General features: G+C 52.8%; 1 protein-coding gene across 1 annotated transcript in view; it reads left to right on the top strand.

Annotated features, from left to right (window-relative positions):
• The window catches only part of LOC311228180 (inositol-tetrakisphosphate 1-kinase-like), a gene marked incomplete at its 3' end in the record, with an annotated part of 120,930 nt that overhangs the window by 14,351 nt on the left and 89,104 nt on the right, over positions 1 to 17,475 (top strand). The window contains exon 2 of the mRNA XM_084314092.1: positions 1,960 to 1,984. Coding sequence (XP_084170218.1) covers positions 1,960 to 1,984 — 25 coding nt within the window. The remainder of the gene's footprint in view (positions 1 to 1,959; positions 1,985 to 17,475) is intronic.

Genomic DNA, 17,475 nt, shown 5'->3' with positions numbered 1-17,475 from the left:
AATGGAATGCATCGGCAAAGATCCGTTAGCTCAAAGCTATTCCGGCCAGTTTATCAACTTCCTGTCATTTAGAAATATGATTTTATAGTGAAAATCATTACCAAAACGTCCGGAAAAACCTAACGGGAGCATTATAGACGGTCATACAAATGTACAAATGCTATAAGGTGGCAAGAAATGCACTATAAACAATACTTTATGCATCGGCAAAGATCCTTAGCTCAAAGCTATTAAGGCTAATGCTGGCTAACAAGAGGCTAGCGCAAGAAACGACGCCGCAAAGTATTGTTTATAGTGCATTTCTTGCCACCTTATAGCATTTGTACATTTGTATGACCGTCTATAATGCTCCCGTTAGGTTTTTCCGGACGTTTTGGTAATGATTTTCACTATAAAATCATATTTCTAAATGACAGGAAGTTGATAAACTGGCCGGAATAGCTTTGAGCTAACTATCTTTCCCGACCCATGTATTCATTCCATTCTAAACGTAACGTTAGTTGTTCAAAACATTACCCATCTATATAATTTGTTCCTCAACGTTATATAGACGGGTAATGTTTTGTAAACTAACGTTATGTTTAGAATGGAATGAATACATGGGTCGGGAAAGATAGTTAGCTCAAAGCTATTCCGGCCAGTTTATCAACTTCCTGTCATTTAGAAATATGATTTTATAGTGAAAATCATTACCAAAACGTCCGGAAAAACCTAACGGGAGCATTATAGACGGTCATACAAATGTACAAATGCTATAAGGTGGCAAGAAATGCACTATAAACAATACTTTGCGGCGTCGTTTCTTGCGCTAGCCTCTTGTTAGCCAGCATTAGCCTTAATAGCTTTGAGCTAAGGATCTTTGCCGATGCATAAAGTATTGTTTATAGTGCATTTCTTGCCACCTTATAGCATTTGTACATTTGTATGACCGTCTATAATGCTCCCGTTAGGTTTTTCCGGACGTTTTGGTAATGATTTTCACTATAAAATCATATTTCTAAATGACAGGAAGTTGATAAACTGGCCGGAATAGCTTTGAGCTAACGGATCTTTGCCGATGCATTCCATTCTAAACGTAACGTTAGTTGTTCAAAACATTACCCGTCTATATAATTTGTTCCTCAACGTTATATAGACGGGTCATGTTTTGTAAACTAACGTTATGTTTAGAATGGAATGAATACATGGGTCGGGAAAGATAGTTAGCTCAAAGCTAATCCGGCCTGTTTAACCACTAGCTTCGGTTAGCTAATGCTGGCTGAGCAAGGAAACTAACAGTAAACGTTTTTACATGAAATACAGCCCAAAAACCCTGCTGACAAACGTTTGCTTATTAAATACATTCTATACTATAATAATACAAACGTTTCATTGCCTCTCTGTGACGACAAAGTTGTTTAAATAAGGGGAGAAAAGTAGCTAAAACCAATGTATTTGGATGGGACAGGAAGTGCTATTGGCAACCGGAAGTCAGCTGGAAATGGCTACATTCAGATTGTGCAAGTGGAGAATTGGACCCGCAAATCATTTTCTAATGATGAATTCATTAATCAATCAATTTTGGAGGGAAAAGCAATACTTTTATTCTGCACCTTTCTAAAGGCTCCGTGGATGAATTATATATATATATATACGGTATATATATTTTTAAGTATCTAAAAAAAACGACATGAAAATTTCGAACCTGACCTGTTTCCAGAGCAACGACTCTTTGAACTCAAACCTGCAATAAGGCAGCAGGTCCATTCACTGGGTCAGATGGGATCCTTGCCTGGACCTAAAACCTGATGATCAATTCAGTCTGATTATCAATTCAGTCTGATTATCTGGCAAATCGGATCCTACACATTTCCACAAACTGATTTCTACAAATGCTTAGATATACGTTTTCCTTTTGTTTTAATCATGAAAGTCTTTAGAAGGAACGTGTGGTTAATATTTCTTCCCCTCTTCCCACAGGAAACGAGGCATCGATATGGTCCAGGTAAGATGAGACCCACCGACATCGGAATCAAACCCACCGACATCGGAATCAAACCCACCGACATCGGAATCAAACCCACCGACATCGGAATCAAACCCACGATATCGGAATCAAACTCACGACATCAGAATCAAACCCACGACATCGGAATCAAACCCACCGACATCGGAATCAAACCCACCGACATCGGAATCAAACCCACCGACATCGGAATCAAACCCACGACATCGGAATCAAACTCACGACATCAGAATCAAACCCACGACATCGGAATCAAACCCACCGACATCGGAATCAAACCCACCGACATCGGAAATCAAACCCACGACATCGGAATCAAACTCATGACATCAGAATCAAACCCACGACATCGGAATCAAACCCACCGACATCGGAATCAAACTCACCGACATCGGAATCAAACCCATGACATCAGAATCAAACCCACCGACATCAGAATCAAACCCACCGACATCGGAATCAAACTCACGACATCGGAATCAAACTCACAACATCGGAATCAAACCCACCGACATCGGAATCAAACCCACGACATCAGAATCAAACCCACGACATCAGAATCAAACCCACGACATCGGAATCAAACCCACCGACATCGGAATCAAACTCACAACATCAGAATCAAACCCACGACATCGGAATCAAACCCACCGACATCGGAATCAAACTCACGACATCAGAATCAAACCCACCGACATCGGAATCAAACTCACAACATCAGAATCAAACTCACGACATCGGAATCAAACCCACGACATCAGAATAAAACTCACGACATCGGAATCAAACCCACGACATCAGAATCAAACCCACGACATCGGAATCAAACCCACCGACATCGGATTCAAACTCACCGACATCGGAATCAAACCCATGACATCAGAATCAAACCCACCGACATCAGAATCAAACCCACCGACATCGGAATCAAACTCACGACATCGGAATCAAACTCACGACATCGGAATCAAACCCACCGACATCGGAATCAAACCCACGACATCAGAATCAAACCCACGACATCAGAATCAAACCCACGACATCGGAATCAAACCCACCGACATCGGAATCAAACTCACAACATCAGAATCAAACCCACGACATCGGAATCAAACCCACCGACATCGGAATCAAACTCACGACATCAGAATCAAACCCACCGACATCGGAATCAAACTCACAACATCAGAATCAAACTCACGACATCGGAATCAAACCCACGACATCAGAATAAAACTCACGACATCGGAATCAAACCCACGACATCAGAATCAAACCCACGACATCAGAATCAAACCCACGACATCGGAATCAAACCCATGACATCAGAATCAAACTCACGACATCAGAATCAAACTCACGACATCGGAATCAAACCCACGACATCATAATCAAACATTACATTAGATTACATTACATTAGATTAGATTAAAATGTATTGTCATTATACATCATAAGTACAGTGTGTAACGGGGAAGCCCGTGGGTATGTCCACAGTCACGGAAACAGGTGTGTTGACGAGTGACTGTGGCAGTGCGGGCTGGTAAATTAAACTCACTTCCCCATAACAGGGTTAACAGACGCATAGGTACAGTAGTTAGGAGTGAATTCACTTCTTAGTGCAGCGGCCTGTGTCGTCGCCCGCGGACGCGGGAGCCCCCTGTTCGACTCCCCCTCGGGACATTAACATTTAACATCAACACAACGCAGACCCAGTATGATCCGTCACAAGTGCAACGAAAATATGTTTGGCATCCAGCCAGAGTGCAAATATAACAGTAAAGTACAATAGTAATGTACAATGTACAGGTGATTAAACTCAATATAACCTATATAAATGAGTACAACTGAGTAATAGTGTAATCAGATGTATGTACAGAGTTGTATTAATATGTACAGTGATACAGGTATAAAGACACTATGGTAGTAAGTCCTACTGGTAGTATTAATATGTACAGTGATACAGGTATAAAGACACTATGGTAGTAAGTCCTACTGGTAGTATTAATATGTACAGTGATACCGGTATAAAGACACTATGGTAGTAAGTCATACTGGCCAGCAGCATAACTAGTAAGAGTAGGTACGGGATATGTACAGATATAGATATAATAATAATAATCTTTATTTGTATAGAGTGCTTCACAGCTGTAAAAAAGACATAGGCATAAAATGAGCATAGCCTTGGCAATCAAGGCAATGCATAAAGTGCAGACATAAAATTAGGCCTAAAATGAGCATAAAATAGACCGCAGCTAAATAGACTAAGTCAAGATAAGGCATAGAACATTAAATCACATACATTCTCATATTAGAATCTAACATCCTAATAGGCCTCTTTGTTTATGGGTTGATTATCACTGATACACATACAATGGACATAAAATCATGAAATTGTCAGATACACATAAAATAGACATATCAACCCAGTATTTTAGACGTTTGCACAATAAGGTTGATAAGAAAAGGGTAAAAAAACCAAAGTGCTTCAGCACAGCAGTATTTTAGATTAGTAGTAGTAAATATTTTTTCTTCAAAGTAACTAGTAACTGATGGGTTCAGATACACGTAGTGGGGTAAAAAGTACAATAATTCCTTTGAAATGTAGCGGAGTAAAAGTATAAAGTTCCCTAAAATGAAAATACTCACGTAAAGTACAAGTAGCTCGAAATTGTACTTGAGTAAAAGTACTTAGTTACTTTCCACCACTGGGGATTGTTTACTGTCTGCTGCTACACACCCATGTCGTCATGGAAACGCCCCTGTCACGATGACATCACGATGACATCACACCGCGTCGCTCTTTACATTCACATTAACATTTTGTCATTTAGCTGAACGCTTTTATCCAAAGTGACTTACAAGTTCTGTGCGACAAGTCATCAGGAAGGGCACAACTCTATCAGCTGAGTAACAATGTTCATCAAAGTGTTCAAACTTGAGTGCTACAGTGTCGAGTGCATGTTAGTATATTAGGAAGAGTGCACGACAGTAGAGGACAGTAAGAATTTGTTAATAATAGAGTTAGTATTATTCTTTTTTTTTTCATTTCAAATAATAATTGAAGAAGTGTCTCTTTAGTCGACAGCGAAATATTGGTAGGGTTTGGGCTGTACTAACTGTCCACCATTGTGGAGCGAGGACTGAGAATAGGCGGCTTCTCTTTGATGACCCTCCCGGAGCTCGGATAGGAGTGGGTCTGAGGCGGCCAGAAGATGCAGAGTGTAGGGGGTCTTGAGGGTGTGTAGTTAGAAGATGCAGAGCGTAGGGGTCTTGAGGGTGTGTAGTTAGAAGATGCAGAGCGTAGGGGTCTTGAGGGTGTGTAGTTAGAAGATGCAGAGCGTAGGGGTCTTGAGGGTGTGTAGTTAGAAGATGCAGAGCGTAGGGGTCTTGAGGGTGTGTAGTTAGAAGATGCAGAGCGTAGGGGTCTTGAGGGTGTGTAGTTAGAAGATGCAGAGCGTAGGGGTCTTGAGGATGTGTAGTTAGAAGATGCAGAGCGTAGGGGTCTTGAGGGTGTGTAGTTAGAAGATGCAGAGCGTAGGGGTCTTGAGGGTGTGTAGTTAGAAGATGCAGAGCGTAGGGGTCTTGAGGGTGTGTAGTTAGAAGATGCAGAGCGTAGGGGTCTTGAGGGTGTGTAGTTAGAAGATGCAGAGCGTAGGGGTCTTGAGGGTGTGTAGTTAGAAGATGCAGAGTGTAGGGGTCTTGAGGGTGTGTAGTTAGAAGATGCAGAGCGTAGGGGTCTTGAGGGTGTGTCGTTAGAAGATGCAGAGCGTAGGGGTCTTGAGGGGTGTAGTTAGAAGATGCAGAGCATAGGGGTCTTGAGGGTGTGTAGTTAGAAGATGCAGAGTGTAGGGGTCTTGAGGGTGTGTAGTTAGAAGATGCAGAGCGTAATGAGGTACAACACTTTTAAGGCAAGGTGCAAATGAGGAATGAATGTAGTGCAAATCTTTTTAAATTTTAATTTGAAATAAACCTGCTCAGTGCGATCTGGCAGAAATGATCTGGCAGGGAGTTCTGTTCTGCAGACTAGTCTGAATCTTAAAGATCAATAGTCTCCAGCACCTGTTGCTTCCCCTGCTGTTTGTGGACGAAGTCTCTCTCTCTCTCTCTCTCTCTCTCTCTCTCTCTCTCTCTCTCTCTCTCTCTCTCTCTCTCTCTCTCTCTCTCTCTCTCTCTCACAGCCATTTCGGGAAATTTTGCCCATAGAACAAGTTGTCCTCAGTGTTGTTGATTTACCATTATATATTATTCTTATGGTTATATTGTTATATATTATTGTTATGGTTTTTATTTCGCTAGATATCAGTTGAATTGCTTTGTTTGTATTTGCGTTCCCAAATACATTCCTATTCACTGCACTAAGTACATAAAACAACTTACAAGCGGGATATGAGGACTTACAAAAAAACTTTATTTTACTAAGCTTATCCATCTCTAAATCGTTGGGCTACACTGTTTATTCATCTCGACATCGTGTCCTTTAGTTGTGATTAACACGACGCGACGATGGCAACCTCCTCTGATAGAACGACACAGATTCAGACTCGGTCACTTTCAATATCTCGTAAATATTGTTTCAATATCTCGTAAACCGAATGGAAGTTTGGGTTTATAGTTTGAGAAAATCTGAGACGGGTCCGGAGAAATCCACAGTATAATTAGTTGACTAATCTCGAACCCAGAATAGAATATACTTTATTGTCATTATATTGGCATACAACGAGATGTGGGACTTAAACTTACGGTGCAGTAGTGGAAGCAAAATATAAAGTCGTCAAAAGTAATAAAAGAGAAAGGTAAAATACTATACAATAAAACAATGTTACAATGCTGTAGAATATACCAGCTAACAATCACAGTGTCAGACGGTAGTGGGTGAGGGGGGGGGGGGGTGAGTCATGTTAGGGTGCAGGGTGTTGCACAGTGTGGGAGGAGGAGGGGGGGGGGTGAGTCATGTTAGGGTGCAGGGTGTTGCACAGTGTGGGAGGAGGAGGGGGGGGGGGGGTGAGTCATGTTAGGGTGCAGGGTGTTGCACAGTGTGGGAGGAGGAGGGGGGGGGGTGAGTCATGTTAGGGTGCAGGGTGTTGCACAGTGTGGGAGGAGGAGGGGGGGGGGTGAGTCATGTTAGGGTGCAGGGTGTTGCACAGTGTGGGAGGAGGAGGGGGGGGTGGTGAGTCATGTTAGGGTGCAGGGTGTTGCACAGTGTGGGAGGAGGAGGGGGGGGTGAGTCATGTTAGGGTGCAGGGTGTTGCACAGTGTGGGAGGAGGAGGGGGGGGGTGAGTCATGTTAGGGTGCAGGGTGTTGCACAGTGTGGGAGGAGGGGGAGGAGGGGGGGGTGAGTCATGTTAGGGTGCAGGGTGTTGCACAGTGTGGGAGGAGGAGGAGGGGGGGGTGAGTCATGTTAGGGTGCAGGGTGTTGCACAGTGTGGGAGGAGGAGGAGGGGGGGGGGTGAGTCATGTAGGGTGCAGGGTGTTGCACAGTGTGGGAGGAGGAGGAGGGGGGGGGGGGGGGTGAGTCATGTTAGGGTGCAGGGTGTTGCACAGTGTGGGAGGAGGAGGGGGGGGGGGGTGAGTCATGTTAGGGTGCAGGGTGTTGCACAGTGTGAGAGGAGGAGGAGGGGGGGAGTCATGTTAGGGTGCAGGGTGTTGCACAGTGTGGGAGGAGGAGGGGGGGGGGGGTGAGTCATGTTAGGGTGCAGGGTGTTGCACAGTGTGGGAGGAGGAGTGGGGGGGGTGAGTCATGTTAGGGTGCAGGGTGTTGCACAGTGTGGGAGGAGGAGGGGGGGGGGGGTGAGTCATGTTAGGGTGCAGGGTGTTGCACAGTGTGGGAGGAGGGGGGGGGGGGGGTGAGTCATGTTAGGGTGCAGGGTGTTGCACAGTGTGGGAGGAGGAGGGGGGGGGGGTGAGTCATGTTAGAGTGCAGGGTGTTGCACAGTGTGGGAGGAGGAGGAGGGGGGGGGTGAGTCATGTTAGGGTGCAGGGTGTTGCACAGTGTGGGAGGAGGAGGGGGGGGGTGAGTCATGTTAGGGTGCAGGGTGTTGCACAGTGTGGGAGGAGGAGGGGGGGGGGTGAGTCATGTTAGGGTGCAGGGTGTTGCACAGTGTGGGAGGAGGAGGGGGGGGTGAGTCATGTTAGGGTGCAGGGTGTTGCACAGTGTGGGAGGAGGGGGGGGGGGGTGAGTCATGTTAGGGTGCAGGGTGTTGCACAGTGTGGGAGGAGGAGGGGGGGGGGTGAGTCATGTTAGAGTGCAGGGTGTTGCACAGTGTGGGAGGAGGAGGGGGGGGGGTGAGTCATGTTAGGGTGCAGGGTGTTGCACAGTGTGGGAGGAGGAGGAGGGGGGGGGGTGAGTCATGTTAGGGTGCAGGGTGTTGCACAGTGTGGGAGGAGGAGGGGGGGGGTGAGTCATGTTAGGGTGCAGGGTGTTGCACAGTGTGGGAGGAGGAGGGGGGGGGGGGTGAGTCATGTTAGGGTGCAGGGTGTTGCACAGTGTGGGAGAAGGAGGGGGGGGTGAGTCATGTTAGGGTGCAGGGTGTTGCACAGTGTGGGAGGAGGGGGAGGAGGGGGGGGTGAGTCATGTTAGGGTGCAGGGTGTTGCACAGTGTGGGAGGAGGAGGGGGGGTGAGTCATGTTAGAGTGCAGGGTGTTGCACAGTGTGGGAGAAGGAGGGGGGGGGTGAGTCATGTTAGGGTGCAGGGTGTTGCACAGTGTGGGAGGAGGAGGGGGGGGTGAGTCATGTTAGAGTGCAGGGTGTTGCACAGTGTGGGAGGAGGGGGGGGGGGGGTGAGTCATGTTAGGGTGCAGGGTGTTGTACAGTGTGGGAGGAGGAGGGGGGGGGGTGAGTCATGTTAGGGTGCAGGGTGTTGCACAGTGTGGGAGGAGGAGGGGGGGGTGAGTCATGTTAGGGTGCAGGGTGTTGCACAGTGTGGGAGGAGGGGGGGGGGTGAGTCATGTTAGGGTGCAGGGTGTTGCACAGTGTGGGAGGAGGAGGGGGGGTGAGTCATGTTAGGGTGCAGGGTGTTGCACAGTGTGGGAGGAGGAGGGGGGGGGTGAGTCATGTTAGGGTGCAGGGTGTTGCACAGTGTGGGAGGAGGAGGAGGGGGGGTGAGTCATGTTAGGGTGCAGGGTGTTGCACAGTGTGAGAGGAGGAGGAGGGGGGGGGGGTGAGTCATGTTAGGGTGCAGGGTGTTGCACAGTGTGAGAGGAGGAGGGGGGGTGAGTCATGTTAGGGTGCAGGGTGTTGCACAGTGTGGGGAGGAGGAGGGGGGGGGGTGAGTCATGTTAGGGTGCAGGGTGTTGCACAGTGTGGGAGGAGGGGGGGTGAGTCATGTTAGGGTGCAGGGTGTTGCACAGTGTGAGAGGAGGAGGAGGAGGGGGGGGGTGAGTCATGTTAGGGTGCAGGGTGTTGCACAGTGTGGGAGGAGGAGGGGGGGGGGGGGGTGAGTCATGTTAGGGTGCAGGGTGTTGCACAGTGTGGGAGGAGGAGGAGGGGGGGGGGGTGAGTCATGTTAGGGTGCAGGGTGTTGCACAGTGTGGGAGGAGGAGGGGGGGGGGTGAGTCATGTTAGGGTGCAGGGTGTTGCACAGTGTGGGAGGAGGAGGAGGGGGGGGGGTGAGTCATGTTAGGGTGCAGGGTGTTGCACAGTGTGAGAGGAGGAGGGGGGGGGGGGTGAGTCATGTTAGGGTGCAGGGTGTTGCACAGTGTGAGAGGAGGAGGGGGGGGGGGGGGTGAGTCATGTTAGGGTGCAGGGTGTTGCACAGTGTGGGAGGAGGGGGGGGGTGAGTCATGTTAGGGTGCAGGGTGTTGCACAGTGTGGGAGGAGGAGGGGGGGGGGTGGTGAGTCATGTTAGGGTGCAGGGTGTTGCACAGTGGGTGAGGGGGGGGGGGGTGAGTCATGTTAGGGTGCAGGGTGTTGCACAGTGTGAGAGGAGGAGGAGGGGGGGTGAGTCATGTTAGGGTGCAGGGTGTTGCACAGTGTGGGAGGAGGAGGGGGGGGGGGTGAGTCATGTTAGGGTGCAGGGTGTTGCACAGTGTGGGAGGAGGAGGGGGGGGGGTGAGTCATGTTAGGGTGCAGGGTGTTGCACAGTGTGAGAGGAGGAGGAGGGGGGGTGAGTCATGTTAGGGTGCAGGGTGTTGCACAGTGGGTGAGGGGGGGGGGGTGAGTCATGTTAGGGTGCAGGGTGTTGCACAGTGGGTGAGGGGGGGGGGTGAGTCATGTTAGGGTGCAGGGGTGTTGCACAGTGTGGGAGGAGGAGGGGGGGGGTGAGTCATGTTAGGGTGCAGGGTGTTGCACAGTGTGGGAGGAGGAGGGGGGGGGTGAGTCATGTTAGGGTGCAGGGTGTTGCACAGTGTGGGAGGAGGAGGGGGGGGGGGTGAGTCATGTTAGGGTGCAGGGTGTTGCACAGTGTGAGAGGAGGAGGAGGGGGGGTGAGTCATGTTAGGGTGCAGGGTGTTGCACAGTGGGTGAGGGGGGGGGGTGAGTCATGTTAGGGTGCAGGGTGTTGCACAGTGTGGGAGGAGGAGGGGGGGGGTGAGTCATGTTAGGGTGCAGGGTGTTGCACAGTGTGGGAGGAGGAGGGGGGGGGGGGTGAGTCATGTTAGGGTGCAGGGTGTTGCACAGTGTGGGAGGAGGAGGGGGGGGGGTGAGTCATGTTAGGGTGCAGGGTGTTGCACAGTGTGGGAGGAGGAGGAGGGGGGGGGGGGGGGTGAGTCATGTTAGGGTGCAGGGTGTTGCACAGTGTGAGAGGAGGAGGGGGGGGTGAGTCATGTTAGGGTGCAGGGTGTTGCACAGTGTGAGAGGAGGAGGAGGGGGGGGGAGTCATGTTAGGGTGCAGGGTGTTGCACAGTGTGGGAGGAGGAGGGGGGGGGGGTGAGTCATGTTAGGGTGCAGGGTGTTGCACAGTGTGGGAGGAGGAGGGGGGGGTGAGTCATGTTAGGGTGCAGGGTGTTGCACAGTGTGGGAGGAGGAGGGGGGGTGAGTCATGTTAGGGTGCAGGGTGTTGCACAGTGTGAGAGGAGGAGGGGGGGGGGTGAGTCATGTTAGGGTGCAGGGTGTTGCACAGTGTGGGAGGAGGAGGGGGGGGGGGTGAGTCATGTTAGGGTGCAGGGTGTTGCACAGTGTGAGAGGAGGAGGGGGGGGGTGAGTCATGTTAGGGTGCAGGGTGTTGCACAGTGTGGGAGGAGGAGGGGGGGGGTGAGTCATGTTAGGGTGCAGGGGTGTTGCACAGTGTGGGAGGAGGAGGAGGGGGGGGTGAGTCATGTTAGGGGTGCAGGGTGTTGCACAGTGTGGGAGGAGGAGGGGGGGTGAGTCATGTTAGGGTGCAGGGTGTTGCACAGTGTGGGAGGAGGAGGAGGGGGGGGTGAGTCATGTTAGGGTGCAGGGTGTTGCACAGTGTGAGAGGAGGAGGAGGGGGGGTGAGTCATATTAGGGTGCAGGGTGTTGCACAGTGTGGGAGGAGGAGGAGGGGGGGGGTGAGTCATGTTAGAGTGCAGGGTGTTGCACAGTGTGGGAGGAGGAGGGGGGGGGGTGAGTCATGTTAGGGTGCAGGGTGTTGCACAGTGGGTGAGGGGGGGGGGGTGAGTCATGTTAGGGTGCAGGGTGTTGCACAGTGTGAGAGGAGGAGGGGGGGGGGGTGAGTCATGTTAGGGTGCAGGGTGTTGCACAGTGTGAGAGGAGGAGGAGGGGGGGGTGAGTCATGTTAGGGTGCAGGGTGTTGCACAGTGTGAGAGGAGGAGGAGGGGGGGAGTCATGTTAGGGTGCAGGGTGTTGCACAGTGTGGGAGGAGGAGGGGGGGGGGTGAGTCATGTTAGGGTGCAGGGTGTTGCACAGTGTGGGAGGAGGAGGGGGGGGTGAGTCATGTTAGGGTGCAGGGTGTTGCACAGTGTGGGAGGAGGAGGGGGGGGGTGAGTCATGTTAGAGTGCAGGGTGTTGCACAGTGGGTGAGGGGGGGGGGGGTGAGTCATGTTAGGGTGCAGGGTGTTGCACAGTGGGTGAGGGGGGGGGGGTGAGTCATGTTAGGGTGCAGGGTGTTGCACAGTGTGGGAGGAGGAGGGGGGGGGTGAGTCATGTTAGGGTGCAGGGTGTTGCACAGTGTGGGAGGAGGAGGGGGGGGGGGGTGAGTCATGTTAGGGTGCAGGGTGTTGCACAGTGTGAGAGGAGGAGGAGGGGGGGTGAGTCATGTTAGGGTGCAGGGTGTTGCACAGTGTGGGAGGAGGAGGGGGGGGGTGAGTCATGTTAGGGTGCAGGGTGTTGCACAGTGTGAGGAGGAGGAGGAGGGGGGGTGAGTCATGTTAGGGTGCAGGGTGTTGCACAGTGTGGGAGGAGGAGGAGGGGGGGTGAGTCATGTTAGGGTGCAGGTGTTGCACAGTGGGTGAGGGGGGGGGGGTGAGTCATGTTAGGGTGCAGGGTGTTGCACAGTGTGGGTGAGGGGGGGGGGGGTGAGTCATGTTAGGGTGCAGGGTGTTGCACAGTGTGGGAGGAGGAGGGGGGGGGTGAGTCATGTTAGGGTGCAGGGTGTTGCACAGTGTGGGAGGAGGAGGGGGGGGGTGAGTCATGTTAGGGTGCAGGGTGTTGCACAGTGTGGGAGGAGGAGGGGGGGGGGGTGAGTCATGTTAGGGTGCAGGGTGTTGCACAGTGTGGGAGGAGGAGGGGGGGGGTGAGTCATGTTAGGGTGCAGGGTGTTGCACAGTGTGAGAGGAGGAGGGGGGGGGGGGTGAGTCATGTTAGGGTGCAGGGTGTTGCACAGTGTGGGAGGAGGAGGAGGGGGGGGGTGAGTCATGTTAGGGTGCAGGGTGTTGCACAGTGTGGGAGGAGGGGGGGGGGGGTGAGTCATGTTAGGGTGCAGGGTGTTGCACAGTGTGGGAGGAGGAGGGGGGGGGTGAGTCCATGTTAGGGTGCAGGGTGTTGCACAGTGTGGGAGGAGGAGGGGGGGGGGGTGAGTCATGTTAGGGTGCAGGGTGTTGCACAGTGTGGGAGGAGGGGGGGGGGGTGAGTCATGTTAGGGTGCAGGGTGTTGCACAGTGTGGGAGGAGGAGGGGGGGGGGTGAGTCATGTTAGGGTGCAGGGTGTTGCACAGTGTGGGAGGAGGAGGAGGGGGGGGGGTGAGTCATGTTAGGGTGCAGGGTGTTGCACAGTGTGAGAGGAGGAGGGGGGGGGTGAGTCATGTTAGGGTGCAGGGTGTTGCACAGTGTGGGAGGAGGGGGGGGGGGGTGAGTCATGTTAGGGTGCAGGGTGTTGCACAGTGTGGAGGAGGAGGGGGGGGGGTGAGTCATGTTAGGGTGCAGGGTGTTGCACAGTGTGGGAGGAGGAGGAGGGGGGGGGGGTGAGTCATGTTAGGGTGCAGGGTGTTGCACAGTGTGGGAGGAGGAGGGGGGGGGGGGGTGAGTCATGTTAGGGTGCAGGGTGTTGCACAGTGGGTGAGGGGGGGGGGGGGTGAGTCATGTTAGGGTGCAGGGTGTTGCACAGTGTGGGAGGAGGAGGAGGGGGGGGTGAGTCATGTTAGGGTGCAGGGTGTTGCACAGTGTGGGAGGAGGGGGGGGGGGTGAGTCATGTTAGGGGTGCAGGGTGTTGCACAGTGTGGGAGGAGGAGGGGGGGGGGGGTGAGTCATGTTAGGGTGCAGGGTGTTGCACAGTGTGGGAGGAGGAGGAGGGGGGGGGGGTGAGTCATGTTAGGGTGCAGGGTGTTGCACAGTGTGGGAGGAGGAGGGGGGGAGTCATGTTAGGGTGCAGGGTGTTGCACAGTGTGGGAGGAGGAGGGGGGGGGGTGAGTCATGTTAGAGTGCAGGGTGTTGCACAGTGTGGGAGGAGGAGGGGGGGGGTGAGTCATGTTAGGGTGCAGGGTGTTGCACAGTGTGGGAGGAGGAGGAGGAGGGGGGGGGTGAGTCATGTTAGAGTGCAGGGTGTTGCACAGTGTGGGGAGGAGGAGGGGGGGGGGTGAGTCATGTTAGGGTGCAGGGTGTTGCACAGTGTGGGAGGAGGAGGAGGGGGGGGGGTGAGTCATGTTAGGGTGCAGGGTGTTGCACAGTGTGGGAGGAGGAGGAGGGGGGGGGGTGAGTCATGTTAGGGTGCAGGGTGTTGCACAGTGTGGGAGGAGGAGGAGGGGGGGGGTGAGTCATGTTAGGGTGCAGGGTGTTGCACAGTGTGGGAGGAGGAGGGGGGGGTGAGTCATGTTAGAGTGCAGGGTGTTGCACAGTGTGGAGGAGGAGGAGGGGGGGGGGTGAGTCATGTTAGGGTGCAGGGTGTTGCACAGTGTGGGAGGAGGAGGGGGGGGGGGAGTCATGTTAGGGTGCAGGGTGTTGCACAGTGTGGGAGGAGGAGGAGGGGGGGGGTGAGTCATGTTAGGGAGCAGGGTGTTGCACAGTGTGGGAGGAGGAGGGGGGGGGTGAGTCATGTTAGGGTGCAGGGTGTTGCACAGTGTGGGAGGAGGAGGGGGGGGGGAGTCATGTTAGGGTGCAGGGTGTTGCACAGTGTGGGAGGAGGAGGGGGGGGTGAGTCATGTTAGGGTGCAGGGTGTTGCACAGTGTGGGAGGAGGAGGGGGGGGGAGTCATGTTAGGGTGCAGGGTGTTGCACAGTGTGGGAGGAGGAGGGGGGGGGTGAGTCATGTTAGGGTGCAGGGTGTTGCACAGTGTGGGAGGAGGAGGGGGGGTGAGTCATGTTAGGGTGCAGGGTGTTGCACAGTGTGGGAGGAGGAGGGGGGGGTGAGTCATGTTAGGGTGCAGGGTGTTGCACAGTGTGGGAGGAGGGGGGGGGGGTGAGTCATGTTAGGGTGCAGGGTGTTGCACAGTGTGGGAGGAGGGGGGGGGGGTGAGTCATGTTAGAGTGCAGGGTGTTGCACAGTGTGGGAGGAGGAGGGGGGGGGTGAGTCATGTTAGGGTGCAGGGTGTTGCACAGTGTGGGAGGAGGAGGGGGGGGTGGAGTCATGTTAGGGTGCAGGGTGTTGCACAGTGGGTGAGGGGGGGGGGGGGTGAGTCATGTTAGGGTGCAGGGTGTTGCACAGTGTGGGAGGAGGAGGAGGGGGGGGTGAGTCATGTTAGGGTGCAGGGTGTTGCACAGTGTGGGAGGAGGAGGGGGGGGGTGAGTCATGTTAGGGTGCAGGGTGTTGCACAGTGTGGAGGAGGAGGGGGGGGGTGAGTCATGTTAGGGTGCAGGGTGTTGCACAGTGTGGGAGGAGGAGGGGGGGGGTGAGTCATGTTAGGGTGCAGGGTGTTGCACAGTGTGGGAGGAGGAGGAGGGGGGGGTGAGTCATGTTAGGGTGCAGGGTGTTGCACAGTGTGAGAGGAGGAGGAGGGGGGGGGGGTGAGCCATGTTAGGGTGCAGGGTGTTGCACAGTGTGGGAGGAGGAGGGGGGGGGGGTGAGTCATGTTAGGGTGCAGGGTGTTGCACAGTGTGGGAGGAGGAGGAGGGGGGGGTGAGTCATGTTAGGGTGCAGGGTGTTGCACAGTGTGGGAGGAGGAGGAGGGGGGGGGGGTGAGTCATGTTAGGGTGCAGGGTGTTGCACAGTGTGGGAGGAGGAGGGGGGGGGGTGAGTCATGTTAGGGTGCAGGGTGTTGCACAGTGTGGGAGGAGGAGGGGGGGGTGAGTCATGTTAGGGTGCAGGGTGTTGCACAGTGTGGGAGGAGGAGGAGGGGGGGGGGTGAGTCATGTTAGGGTGCAGGGTGTTGCACAGTGTGAGAGGAGGAGGAGGGGGGGGGGGTGAGTCATGTTAGGGTGCAGGGTGTTGCACAGTGTGAGAGGAGGAGGAGGGGGGGGGTGAGTCATGTTAGGGTGCAGGGTGTTGCACAGTGGGTGAGGGGGGGGGGTGAGTCATGTTAGGGTGCAGGGTTGTTGCACAGTGTGGGAGGAGGAGGAGGGGGGGTGAGTCATGTTAGGGTGCAGGGTGTTGCACAGTGGGTGAGGGGGGGGGGGTGAGTCATGTTAGGGTGCAGGGGTGTTGCACAGTGTGGGAGGAGGAGGAGGGGGGGTGAGTCATGTTAGGGTGCAGGGTTGTTGCACAGTGGGTGAGGGGGGGGGTGAGTCATGTTAGGGTGCAGGGTGTTGCACAGTGTGGGAGGAGGGGGGGGGGGTGAGTCAAGTTAGAGTTCAGGGGGGGGGGGGGCTGGGACGGCTCTGGGGAAGAACAGGTATCTGAGCCTGTTTGTTGTGGCTCCGATGGCAACAGGTCCAACAGGTGGAAGCCAGGGTGTGAGCTGTCCCCCCGAGACATCAGGCGTTACAAGTTTCAAGTTTCAAGTTTCTTTGTGCTAGACAAAAAAGATATAAGTATAAAATAAAATAAGTAACAGCAGTATAAAATAGAAGTCACGTAGGTAGGCACAAGTGTTCAATATGTACATATGTACAATGTTCAATGCAAAGTAGAAGTAACTGAGTTACCATACAATATACTATACAATATACTAATATACAATATACTATATAGTGCAAAGCAGAAAATGGGATGAGGTACAATTTAGGTACAATTTATAGTAAGGTGTACTGAGGTATGGGTTGTAGTGCAAATTCTTTGCCTATAAATATAAAGTGTGTTTAGGTGTTCTAAAGTGTGGAGAGTGGGTGCTGCAGTGAGTTGTTTGTTTAAAGTGAGTGTGTGCGGTGTGTGGGTGTGTGTGCTGTGAGTGCATCTGATGGTTGTTACATAGTGTTATTGTTCGTTGAGCATCCTGATGGCCTGGGGATAGAAGCTTCTTCTGAGTCTTTCTGTGCTTGCCATGAGACTCCCGGTATCGCTTGCCTGACCGCAGCAGTTCAAAGAGGCAGTTGTTTGGGTGGCTGGAGTCTTTGATAATTATCTTAGCCTTACCCCTGCACCGCTTGTTGTAAATGTTCTGGAGGGTGGGAAGCCCCCCTCCAATTGTGCGTTCGGCTGAACGGGCCACTCTCTGTAGTCTGCTACGGTCTTGTGCAGTGCTATTCCCAAACCAGGAGGTGGTATTGCCAGTCAGGATGCTCTCTATTGTACATGAGTAGAAGTTCCTAAGGATCTTCTGACTGACTTGGAACTTCCTTAGGCGCCTGAGGAAGTAGAGGCGTTGCCGTGCCTTCCTCACAACACTGTCAACCTTTTAAATTATGTTGATTCCGGATGTGTTTTTTTTCCCACTATAAGCTGCTACACTGAGAGCAACTAAGGAATAAATAGTACATGAGTCTTGTTTGTGGTGTTGAACGATGACAGTGATTGATTGAAAACTTTATTAACAGATTGCAGAATGGGTACAGTACAGTACGGCTCAATACACACAATAGACCTATCGCTAAGCCACGCCCCCTTTGAAAACTCGGACAAAGTCGACCGTGAATGACTGTTGACGATGGCCGCGGGGGTAGTGATTTCTAACACATTATTACCTTAGACCTCCATGGTGATGCAAGCATTAGCTATAACGTTAGCTAGCTAGCTACTCTCAAGCATTACTTACAGTTGACTTGATTGAAGATTACAAGAACTATGACGATAATCCATGATTACTACT

This window comes from Notolepis coatsorum (assembly GCF_963971535.1).
Source record: "Notolepis coatsorum genome assembly, chromosome: 5".
Classification (NCBI taxonomy): Eukaryota; Metazoa; Chordata; class Actinopteri; order Aulopiformes; family Paralepididae; genus Notolepis; species Notolepis coatsorum.
The sequence above is the reverse complement of the archived record's forward strand: the minus strand, read 5'-3'. Positions and strand labels throughout refer to the sequence as shown.